Below are 12,715 nucleotides of genomic sequence, written 5' to 3'. Positions count from 1 at the left end.
ACACTGTTGCAGTAGTGCTCGTATATATAATAAACTCAGGCTTTAAACTCTGTAAATGCTCAAATTCAGACAGTTTTCTGCTCTTTAATCTTTATGTAAAAGAGTCCTTAACATGTTCATTTTTCTGCTCTGATTGTGAGCTGCACTTCCCCCCCATCCTGCTACGATTCTGACTTTCTGCTCTGAAGGGGAAGCCAATCCCATTAAAGACAACTCAAAGAAGAAGGGCGCTGAGACAGACAGAGGATGGACCGGCCAGCGTTTACTGACACAGATTAGGATTATTTTGACTCATGCAAAGGTACTCTGCTCCAAATGTGAAACCAGCTCTTTGAAGAATGACATCAGGTCGGCTATCATTCATTTCCTGATGAATGGCTTCACCTTATTATCAAAATCGTCTTTCAGGTGTTTATGTCTGTTTCTCCTTTTCCATTCGGACGGGCAGGCGAATGTTTTTCCTGGAAAACACTTTTTCTTAACGTGACAGCTTGAATCCCTGAATCTCTACAGAGGATGTGGAGAATCTCCAAGGACCTGTTAAACCAACTAAAGCACCACTGTGAAGGGAACCGTGTCTGCCTGCTTTCAAATGCATCTATGTTACTGCAGACATGGTTTTAGAGGTCTCCGACTGAAATCACAGGTTGAAGGAAACAGACTGGCCCTTTCTAACCACCCCCTACTTCCCCTTGCACACACACACACTCCCATAATGCTGCCCCCACCCATGCCAGCCACCAGTCCCCACCCAAGCTCCAGCAACAAGTACCTCCTTGTACCTACTGTGGGTCTGTGAGAGAGACGGAGCTGGAAAAATCTAGCCTGTGCAGAAACTGAAGCCTGATTGTACAAAGGAACAAGCTCGCCTTATCTTCATATTTAATTTGGACTGCACAAACACCAGCGGTGGCCAGTTTGGCGGAAAGACATTTCATCTGCTAGTCCTCCCCTTTCCCCTGAGAAGACGACTGCACAGTTTCTTTCTCTGCAAAAAGCACGATTTACTGGCACGGCCAATAATAACAGTGACTGATGGAAACTGATGGAGGTGATACCTGCACCTCTGCTCCAGCCTCTGACAGCCGTGCAAACACTGAGCTGAACCTGATGAGACGAATGCTTCAAACCAACAACAGCTTCATCTTCACTTTACAGTTTCAAAGTTGTTGGAGTTCAAACCTGAAGGCTCTGCAAACACTGCACTGCATGGCCGATCACGTAGATAATAAATGAGAACTGTGGGGAAAAAAGGGATCCTGAGACACGATTACGCCTGTAGATGGATGCTCGCCCATGCAACACCCTGTGCTATTCCCAGCCTGATTGCCCCTGATAAAGCCGAGGTCTTTATCTCGTTTCCTGCCTGCAGGTGAGGAGCTGAGCTCGAAAAATAACCTGAGCAAAACAACCCAAATTCCCTCTTTACAAACCAAAAAGAGGCTTTTTGGCTGACGTGTTTGGACTCTTTATGTAGGCCAAGTTTTCAGTATGATTTTAATTAAAGCTTGCACAGCACTACATTTGATTAATATAGAGAAAGCAGGAAACCTGAGCAACATAACTCATTTTCACACATCCTTTCCAGCCTGAGCTTCTGTAAACATCATCTGACAGAGGTGTGAGAGAACGTAATGCCTGATGCAGATGGATCACACGATCATACGTTAGCCGGCTGGAACCCGTCAGTGACGTCAGACTGGGCCAGTGTGCGAACACCGCAGCTCACAGTCGGGCACATTTACTGCTACTGAGTGGGCATTATTCCTGCAAGCTCCATGCATGCAGACCCCTCAACGAAACCACACGGAGCGGTTCCAGTATCGAGTGGCTCTGAAGTGGATCGATTCCTGCTGTGTGGCGTTTGTGGAAAATATCCTCACAGAAGTGTCCATGTGTGAAACGGTGACAGTCAATAATCTGAGCTGTGAGAATCATTTTTCTGCTAATCCGAAAATGTTTTTCTGTTGATGCCGTGAAGCACAACACTTCCTGTTTGTTTACCCTGAAGTTACACGTCATGATTCGATGCACTCTGAACGTTTATGCTCCCATTTGTGGTTATTGGTGTTAACAAAAGAGCCTTTGGATGCTTCTGGGACAATTCTGAACCCCAGTGCATACATGCACATGCACGCTTGGGATTTCCGTGTGGTTGGAGCCCAGCACCCTTGTTCGTACCTGCAGCTGTTGTCGCTGGGATGTCCCTGGAGCGAGCTGGCAGCGCGGGACAGTCCCATACGAGCAAAGGCGTGGTAGTGGGTGAGCGCAGAGTCCGACAGGCCTGCGGGTCCGTCTGTCTCTGCCTCGTAGATGTTCTCCCAGTAGGCCTGCAGACCCGGTGTTCCCGAGGCGAGAGCTCCGAACAGGTAGGCGTCCAGCTGGCTGATGATCTCCTGACTGACGCTGGCCTCAAACTTCCGGGCGAAGAAGGTGGGTCTGGACGCTTGCTGCGGTCAGGAGAGACAAGGCGAGGAGGGATGAAGATATGTGCACAATAAAAGGCAGTTTGATGGTCACAAAGAAGATATTTTACTGTTTTCACTGACTCACTGGTTGAAATGAGTCCAAACACAAGGAATACAATCCCATGGTGCCTTGCTGTCACAAACAGGTTTATTCATGCTGTTTACGTCCAGCATACCTGCAGGATCACTGATGTTTACCAAGAAAAACATGAAGCTCAGCAGCCTCAGTCACTGCTTTCTGCAGCTGTGGTGCAGTGAGATGAACGTTGTAATGAAATGAGTCAGTTTCCCACCAGCCCAACAGCTTCAACACTGAAGCCTTTACTTTACCCACGTTAACTTCACAGCTACCTCTGCTTTTGACCATTAATTCAATGTTTAACCTCTTTTATAATGTCTCCACTGCACTGTAAGCCATTCATCCATCAACACCACTCACAGATAACAATTTCAACCACTTAGCTTCACTTTCAGCGATTTAACTCACTGCCACATTAAACCATTTACGTTTGACGATGCACATTTAAACCTTTTACCCTTTACTTTCTGCTGTTTCACCCATTTACAATTATAAGCATGGAAGATTTATCACTAAAGCATTAGAAATAATAAACCAAATAATGTCCTTGTTTCTTGTAACAATTTCAACCATTTATCCTTTTAAGTATTTTAACAATTTATCCGTTAAAGTTTATGCTTCTATTCACATATTTAGTTTTCACTTGTTTTTAGTCACATGACAACATGTCCAGATGTTTTAGCTCTGGAATTTCTATACGGATAAATAGAAATTAAAATGTAAACAAACATCAACTCATCACTCGGCAGCTACAGAGCCACCGAGCTCATACTGATGATCACGATTTCAGTCAGAAACCCCCAGCATGCAGCTTCACACGTTAAAAACTGTCATTGCAGTAAAAGACTCAGCATCACACACATTTTTTTAAACGCGCACTGAGGGAAAAACATACTTTGCATCATTTTATTCTCAGTGGAAGGATGGCCCGGCACCTCCCCGGGAACACATTAGTCCATGTGAAAACCCTGTGAGTCAGCACATTCCCAGACAGCTTACCCCGACCTACACCTGATTCTAACCTAAAACCAAGTCTGGAAACCAAAAGCAGCATTTTGAAGGTCTGCCATATGATGTTCTCACTCCCAGGCTCCAAACTCAAACCACTCCCAACAGACAAGCCTGACATCATGCTGGGATCTCAAAGGAGACGTGAACGGCTCCTTCTTTCCTAAAATAGCTGTGATGGGAAAAAAGACACGAAAATGATCAAATCAGACGGTAGTAATGAAAGTACCGAGCGAACATTCGCATTGACAACTTTATGAGGTCGCCACCTGGACTGGTTTCCAGTAAAAAGGTGAATCATATCAAATATTAACTGGTGAAATTTCTCGGCTCATGAATGTAATTTTTATGCCACAGCAGAGAAACAGCTGCTGTAATAATCTGTATTATGGTTCAGCTCATAAAGGAATAAACATTTAAAACATTTTGAGGTTTGTGATGATGGGACGGCATCACATCTGCTTTGAGCTCTGCTGGTTTTCAGCAGAGACAAATCAGATCTTCAGGTCCTGCGAGGGCTATCGCTTCATGCAGCTCACAAAAGGCTGGAGTTTAGGAGCTCTTTCATAAAGGTGTGCAGTGTATGACCTGCACTGATACACTGGATCCTTATTATTGAGAATTCAAAGAGCTCTTGGTTTAGCTGCCGATCATAAAAAGCAGAAGTGCTCAGAACATGTGGGACAGAAGTGACGAAGAGGCTGAGAGCGAGAAGAAGAACTGCAGGAAAGAAGGGCGTGGCTATATGATGTCACCAGGAGGGTGTGACCTCACCACGCCAACTCGGTGGGCTCCGGCAGCACCGGCGAGCCAGGAAACCCCAGACTAATGAGAAGGCCTGAGCAGCCTGCAGCTTTGTTCCTCTGAGAAGTTATTCTGGGCGATTTGTAGCTAAACAACAGTGGAAACCACTAGTTACAGAGTCAGGGAGCCTTTTTGTTTCATCCATCATCAGATCAGAGGGAATCATATAAATCTACCTTAACTGCAAGCTCTCCGCTGTGCCCACAAAGGTCAGGCAAGACTGTGATGCTGGAGCTTTATTTAGCCCAGATATATCATCTTTAACCCTTTTATCCTTCAGGTTATTCCAGCAGAGCCGTATTCCCTCATTATTCCCATTACTGATTATTGTTGGCAGCAGTTTGTCCAACAGAAACCAAACTAAGCCTTCAAACTCCCAACCTGACATTTAAAGTGACAAATAAAGCCAAACATACTCAAGCTTCCCATCAGAGGAACCTAATGAAACCACAGTATTCACATTTCAGACGCCGGCACCAGTGAAGTCTTTGCTCGTCACGTACTTTGGTCAGTTACAAGTCTGCACATTATCTGTGAAATGTTTCCAACTGATTTAAAGAAGTCAACAACTAAACGAGCAGTAACTGATGCTGTATATGTAAACAGTTTGCTACAAATGACTGATTTTTCAGTGCATTTTATTATTTTTTATTGGGGCCTAGTCTAAAAACTAAAGCGTATGTACATATATGTCCTGTGACCCTTATATCCAGGACTCTGAGCTGCTTTTCCAACTGGCAAACCCGACATTATAATAATGACAACCTTGAGAAACCTCAGCAGTGTTTTTTGGGGAGCTACCGAGCTCTAAAAATATTTTTGCCATAAATGCAGAGCCGTTTCCAGGATCAGCTCTCCTTATAGAAGCCATCAGCAGCCCCACCACAGGCGCTGTCCTCAGGTCTGTTGTTACAGCAAGCTGAGGCCCGCCTGCTGGAAGTAAAAGCAGCACTGCTAATTTGTGAATGCGAAGCTATTCTGATCTCTGGTGACCTCAGGAGGAAAAGAAGGCGGAGCTTCTGAGACATGATACGGCCACAAATTTACCAGATTTCATATGAGTAAATCTCAAGTGTGGATTTATCCAGCCTTCATGTGTTCTCACACCACCAATCATAACTGTGACAGGATCTTCTTACAGCCGCTCATAATGGCCGAGACTCTGTTTTTAGCCAGAGGTGGAAAAAGCTGCATCAGTACAACAGATCTGACTTTAGGTCGGGAACAGCAGGAAAACGGGAGGCTGGGTGGGTTCCAAAGCAGCTTGCAACTGTATGCACGCTAAACTGCAAATGGTGAGCTTCACTCGTCACTGGTCTGCGTAAATTAATGATGTAAGTTTGGTAAATATTAGGAGCAAAAGTTGCCTCTATCAGGGAACTACTGTTGAAGGGATTTGGTTCGTTGTTACGAATTTTTGAAGGACGAATTATTTGTTCACATCAGATCGGGTCTCTCTTTTCTGCAGGCATCTTCACTTCTGAATCTGATTTTTCAAATTCAGTTCAATCTTTAACTGTTAACAGATTTCTCTGTAGGGCTTCCCAAGGTTTTTCTTTCGGGGTTTTAGGGGACAGTACACATTAATCAAGAGACAGAAAATGCTAATGTTTTAGCAGCTAATTCATACCCACAGAGTCGACCTAAAATTCACAAGTTATTTAAAACAAACAAACAAAAACAGCCACACAAACAGTCCCTCAGTTTCCCACCAAAATGTAATCTACAATAAGACGTCCGAATGAACTTTTCTGGAATTCAAATCAGTTTTTGTGTAGTTCTGCTAAAAAAAACAAACAAAAAAAAAACAAACCCACACAAATGTCACTGGTGTTGCTGTGCTGCTTGTGTGATTACTGCCTGTATACAGGAAACCTGGAAATTAACAATTTGTACTTCTTATTCCTCAAAGCAAATGTTTTTAATGCGTTTGTGGTTATATAAGATTCAAACGTTAACTCATGAATCATTTTACTAAAAATATATACATGTTCATATGTCACGTTTCAGTCCGAGTCTCTGATTGGTTAGTTGTGTCCCATGTGATGGAGGAAGCTCTTTGGTTAAGATGAAGGGTTTTGCTGACCCTGAACGCTCAAACAAGAAACTGTCCAGAACATTAAACAGTTAGCGGTGATAGTGTTTAAGTCACTTACACACTAATGTTAATGATATTATTGATGCTTCAGGAATCATTAAAGTTGTATTAATGTGTGAAGATGTAATGCAATGACTTATTTTCTGCAGTAACAACAGTTTACAGAGAAAATCCCAGCAGGGAACCAGGCAATGCTAACGTCCAGGTTAGCCTACAAAAGACGTCTGTGCACATCATCCTGACAGAAACAAGTCCAGCTGTGTGCAGCTGGTTCAGGCTGAGCTAATTCTACTGGACCATCATGTTTCATGGACACAGTCAGCAACTCATTAAACTCAGACTCAAGTGTTTGCTGGGATGTGAGCCGGTGTTACAGGACAACTCACTCCAAACACAAACCTGCGTTCACTCGTGTCTGTGCTGGTTTTACACGTAAGTGACAAGTCTCCACGTATTTTTTTGAACTTATGCAAGTTTTATGCTGGGCCCTGATTGGCTCTAAGCCAGCTGTGATGTCACATGATGCTGCACAGTGTGGCGTCCTACCTGGAAGCGCGGCAGATCTGAGGGCTTGAAGTCGTTGGGCGAGCAGCCGCACCAGTCCACGATGTGCTTGTACTGGCACTTACATCCCAGTTTGCGGTTCCAGTTGGTGAGCCTCAGGTTGTTGTCCACCATGGTCTCGCAGTGGGCGCTGTTCTCCAGCACGGTGTGGAAAAAGGACTGGAGGAGGGAGAGGTACGTGTATCAGTCATCATCGTTTGGCTGTTTTATGCATTTAATGCAGAAAAAAACCAAAATCTCATTTTGCTTTTTGACTTATCAAATATATAAAAAGATTGTGATGATAAAGAGACTCATGTAAAAAAAAGTGTTTCAGGTTTTTCAAATATTCCTAAAGTGAAATAAAACTGAAATATTGCCTCATTTTCAGAGAACAGACTTGGAGGATGTCCCGGGATCGTTTCTGCTGGAATACTTTTTTCTTGTTAAAATGACAGACTCTGCATCGGCGTGGCGTGTCTGAAGAGTTCTATACATGTGTGTGCGTTACCTCGGCGGGCAGCAGCGTGTAGGCGTAGAAACGCTTCATGCTGCCGACCAGCTCGTCCCTGGAGTTGACCACATAATCCACAAAGCGCCTGTTGAGCAGGAACCAATCAGAGCCTCCATCCACAGAAATGCCCTCTGGGATCTTTCGATCTCCAAGACGCCACATGTGGGTGTCGCACTCGTAGAAGAGACGGTCCAGGCCCTGTTTACGGATGAAACTGAGAGGACGCTTACGATTACTCAGCCTGAAGCGTGCTGTAATGAGGCCCTAAGAATGACACCTTTTAACCTTTAATGTTATTTATTTTACTTAATGCAGAGTAGACCAGTTTTTATTGATCTATTATTGATTTATTGATCAGTCTATTCTCTGTCTGAAATCCCGTTTCAGCTCCCATCAGCTATTCTGTGATTCAAAGGCTGGAGGATGAGGGGCAGCAGCCAGTGCTAACCCTAACAGAGTGCGGTGTTTAGCCCACATGTTGTATTTATGTCTGTTTTAATATGATATTTCATATCAGCATCTGACACTGCGACACACACAGGCTTATGTAAAGAACCTGAAAGCGAGCAGTGTTTCCTTCACATAGATTTCCTTTCTGTGAATCCAGCCAAAGATGTTTCAGTGGAACTGCGCTGGCCCCTCGAGGGCTTTCCAGGAACCGAGCTTTGGTTAACTTGGATATAATTTTGGGATCATTTTCTCGAAGTGCAGGAGCATTTCCAAGTATCTCCCCGCTTTACGCTCACAAACGCCGAGAGCTTCAAATCGTTGTTCCATGAATCCACGATTCAGGTTCAGCGGCTCGGCCCGCAGCCCAACGTTACGCTGAGTTATTGTGCAGCTTGTTTTTCACTTCATTGCACTGTTTTAATAAAGGCCCGTGGGGCACGCATGCCTTACCGTGCGTTGTCTCTGCCGTGAGATTTGATGAAGTTCATGCTGCGGTATTTGGACAGGAAAGCCACCAGCTGCTCGTTGGCCCTGAGGAGAGACGACAGCTGTGAATCATCAGATCAGACTCCATCTGACCGGGAGGTGTGGGTCACAGAAACAAACACACCCGGCCCCATGCTGCGAACGCTGCTGTGACTTATGTGTTTGGACCTGAGTATCAACAGTTTCAGTCTGTTTATGTCTAGAAGACGAGCAGTTTGACAGCAACAAGGTTTATAATGTTCATGTTGTGGTGTCACCATGAGCTTCAGTGCTGCTGTTCAGAACGTAATATTAGGACAACTACGGCAAAGATGAAGATGAAACGCATCAGGTCAGAGCTGTAAAATGAAACGTCTGCTGGTTTTAAATCCCTGTTGTTAGCAAACAGTTTAACAAATCTCGGTTAAACGCAGAGCTCTGATCTCAACATCGTGGAAGTTAGTCTGCCGTGACGAAAGGGGAACAGGAAAATATATCAGATATACAAAAACCTAAAACCAAACCTGGATTAAACAAGTCTAACGTGAGTCTGAAGCACATCAGCTGGAGCTTCATCCAAAACAGAGTCTAGGTGTTTGTTTTTACAGTTACAGTAAAAGCTGGCGTGTGAAAAGTTACCGTAATTAACTAAAATAATATAAAAGCGATCAGAAACAACAGCGTGCTCTCACAAAGATAAAAGACGGTTCATTTTGTCAAGTGTTACTCTTTAAAATTACTCTAAATATCCTCCGTTAGAAAATAAAAACACTTTTAAACAGCAGCAGTCCTAATCCAGGCTCACCAGGTGTAATAATAACAGCCCACCTGTCATGTGACCCCAACTTTAAACTATTCATAGGACTATTTTTGAAAGCATCCAGACTTCAGCTGCTCATATCACCAAATCAGACGACACTGAAACAACACTGCAAGAAGTTTTCATTCTTCTATTTCATCCATCGAGCAAATTTTTATCTTATAGAGCTGATTTATTGTGTTTTCTCATCTACTCTCTACACTCTGTTGTATTTAGTAACTGTTTATTTGGCTTTGTTGCACTTTTTGACCCATTTTACTTTATAGTTCTATATTCAGCCTTCACATGGTGTTCACTTGTTTTTTATTTAGATTTTTACTGACTGCGATCATGTATTTCATTTTACTTTATTTTTCTATTTAATTCTTTTGTGTAATTTTTACCTCATTAGAGTTATTTTCTCATAATGAGCTGTTCTACTTTCCTTGGGGGGATTAAAATAAAAATAAGTATGTTATTTTATTTCAGTCTCCCATTATGTAATAATTCATTCATATCTGATCCTGACATGATGTCGTGAGCCTTTGGCCTCCTGAAGAACACAAACAACACCAAACCAAACATTTAGGTGTCTGATGAGGACTTTAATTCCTTTGACGGCCGTACGTCTAAGCAGGATGCTGTTGCTGACGCAGGATGCGGCTCTTGTTGTAAACTGTGCAAAAACAATCTTCCATTTAGGGGAATCGAGGTGATGCTGCGTGGCTGTTTTTTGGGACAGCTGCCCCAGTTTGTTTACTTCCTCTTCCAGGCGAGGGGAAGCATCTCGGCTTCAGCGCGAGGCCTGAAGCTGAGACGCTCACAACGACTCTCCCAGCATGCACAGCGTGAGCCTGGTGTCGGCCCGAGCTGCAGACAGGACAGCAGACGCACAGATCGCTTTGATTACAGCTGATTACAGTCGTTAAGACGAACCGCAGGCGTGCATGTGTGCATTTGTGGCCGTGTTTGTGTTGCTGCTGTGCAGAGGCACAGCAATCTATAGCTGGTCGTATATCACCAAAGATTTCTCACATGTACAGATTATATTTACAGATGTGTTAGCTGAGGAATAATTTCACTTTTTGACAGCTGGTGGTCGTTAAGTGACGTTTAGCTAAGAAACAAACAAACCTGGAAACAGGCGTGGACGCACGGAAGCAGAACTTGTATCTTGGGGCTGCTGTGAATTCGGATGCTTTGACATCTGTTAGGGCTGAAACAGTTTTGTTCCCTTCGTGTTGAGACGCATGAACTCGTGTTTCTTTGCTGACTCACTGTTTATATGCACCAACCTTTTTTTCTACATAATGTGACCTTAACTATAAATCAATCATTTTAGGAGGAAACTCAACAATAACAGAAGAGTTTCATGTTCTCGTCTTATTGTTTTCTTTCATTTGTTTCTTAAATGTATGAACGACACATTTGTAACATAAACAGCTGGAAAATCATCAGTTTGTATTTAGCTCCTAATCTGAGCTGATCACAGTTACTGGGTTGGTACATCTGTCAAACTGGCCTGCAGTGGTGAGTACATGGACAAAACACTAAAATCATCTTTTTCTCTTATTTTGTCCAAGAACAAAGATAAAAACATGATCCCACAGAGCAGTGCTGTGTCTCTTCCTTCGGTGAGGCCTCTGGCCCACAGCTGGCCCACAGCTGGCCCCAATTATTCATGGAAACATACCTTTATCTTTTTAAAAAACAAGAACCTGCAGCCAATCAGAAGGTGGTTTGCTTTAAGTGGGCGGGGCTAGAAGATGAGTTGAGGAGCTGCACAAAGAACCGTGAGAAGATAAACGAGGAGCTGCGACTCATTCAAAGCACCTCTCGTAGAGTCCAAGAATAATATATAGTGTGACGGGTTCACTTTGAGCTCCTCTCTGTCCCGATTAACTGAACGTCCTCCTCACAGAGCGGACTTCCTGACGCGCCCTCCTGCTGTGCTCATGCACATTTCTGTCTGTTGCTTTAACAGTTTAAGAGTTGAAAACTGCAGAGACTGATCTGCAGTTTTACCGTTTAGCCATTTGGAAGAAACGTTTGAATGTTTAAGTGAAGAAAGAGAAAGCTGTGTGACCCCCTCTCCCCAGAGAGCCGCCATCGCTCATGACGTCACAGCGATCGATGGATGCTGTGGTGCTAACGCTGCAGCTGTGTTATGGATTTTAGCCAGAAGCATGTTCAAACCATCGCTGTTATGGAGGACAGCAGGCCGGTGCTCGTGAGCTCACGAGGACAGAACGATGGGAAAGAAAAAAGACTGAAAGATGAACACGTGTCATCAGTCTGGAGCTCTCCACAGAAACTGCTTCGTTTAGATGAACGCTGGCTTTAAACAGTCAGCATTACGACTCCAGGTCTGATTTGGGGAAGTAAATAAATTTGATTGCATCTGTGAGGCTTTTAGCTCTCGGTCCAGACTCCAGGGTGTGGAAATCTGAAAACGCCACTTTGCTGTTTCACTGTGTACAAAGTAAACAATGACCTCAGCTGCTCAGCCGTCCACCAGTAAAGTTTAAACAACCTTCAGTCACCTTTAACTTTCCATTTAAAAGCTAATACCAGAGTAGCCTCAGGCCTTTCAGGGTGACAGCTCTCTCTTTGCTTTTCCATGTACGGTTTGTTTATGTTTGGATTTCTGCTGTGTGTGACTTAATTAGTTCATGTATAGTTTATATTTCTATTAAAACAGCAAACTAACCGCTGGAGGTAATACAACAAATGACTTACATCCTGAGAGGAAAGCAGGACGGAAACTTTCATGGATTTTATCAAAGAAAATGATCGATGCATTACAAACGCTGTGTCTTCTTCCCTCACAGAGAAGAATGTCATTAGCAAGGGCCGCAGCCACATGCTAATGACATGTTGGTGTGCTGCGAGCGTGCACGCCATCGTGCTATTTGCCTGCACTGTTGTGCTCATGTTGTGGACCGTGGCCGGTCACTGCTCAGAGCCAATCTGTTTTCACAGATTATAAAAGCGGGAAAATGAATAAAAGCTCACTTGAATGTGAAGACTGTGATTCTTATTTTGTCTCTTTCTGTTAACGACCAAAGGACAGATTATCTTTAAATAAACGTTAAAGAAAATTTGGTTTCTCTCTTTTTCAGACTATTATCTGTACACCATAGATATGGTCCTGTGGGACAATTCCACCAGAGCGGCAGATCCTGAAAGACTCAGACCAGCCACGCCACATCAAAGTAGACGTGGAAACTACCTGCGTTTCTGTGTCTACATCACTAAATGAGTTTCGGTCATGCAGCTGAACAAGTGTACCTAATAACTTGGCTTTTATATTTATATACACGTACAAATACTGTTATGCTGTTTGATGCCGTTTTTATTCTTCTCGATATATAGTGTCATAGAGAGGCGTTATAGGTCTCAGGAACAGAAGCTCCACCCACCTGCTGCGCCGACCCTCTGTTTATGAGGGGCAGCCAATAAGAAGAAAGCTATGATATGCCTCTGT

General features: G+C 43.7%; 1 protein-coding gene and 1 long non-coding RNA gene across 4 annotated transcripts in view; one reads left to right on the top strand and one right to left on the bottom strand.

Annotated features, from left to right (window-relative positions):
• The window catches only part of LOC147333197 (xylosyltransferase 1-like), a 40,674-nt gene that overhangs the window by 9,062 nt on the left and 18,897 nt on the right, over window positions 1-12,715 (bottom strand). For all 3 annotated transcript variants that reach the window (XM_086290203.1, XM_086290201.1, XM_086290202.1), the window contains exons 5-8: window positions 8,415-8,495; window positions 7,512-7,728; window positions 7,004-7,180; window positions 2,182-2,450 (exon numbers count right to left, since the gene is read on the bottom strand). In XM_086290203.1, coding sequence (XP_086146329.1) covers window positions 2,182-2,450; window positions 7,004-7,180; window positions 7,512-7,728; window positions 8,415-8,495 — 744 coding nt within the window. The remainder of the gene's footprint in view (window positions 1-2,181; window positions 2,451-7,003; window positions 7,181-7,511; window positions 7,729-8,414; window positions 8,496-12,715) is intronic.
• On the top strand, window positions 6,487-9,926 carry LOC147333198 (uncharacterized). Its single transcript, XR_015128882.1, has 3 exons — window positions 6,487-6,889; window positions 6,991-7,195; window positions 7,392-9,926. It is a non-coding gene; the product is annotated as an uncharacterized LOC147333198 (long non-coding RNA).

This window comes from Aulonocara sp. 'chitande type north' Nkhata Bay, linkage group LG4 (genome assembly GCF_057382095.1).
Source record: "Aulonocara sp. 'chitande type north' Nkhata Bay isolate Kocher_YH1m ecotype deep benthic linkage group LG4, A_spYH_male_GT1.1, whole genome shotgun sequence".
NCBI lineage: Eukaryota > Metazoa > Chordata > Actinopteri > Cichliformes > Cichlidae > Aulonocara > Aulonocara sp. 'chitande type north' Nkhata Bay.
Note: the sequence above shows the minus strand (reverse complement) of the source record. Positions and strands in the feature narration are given on the sequence as shown.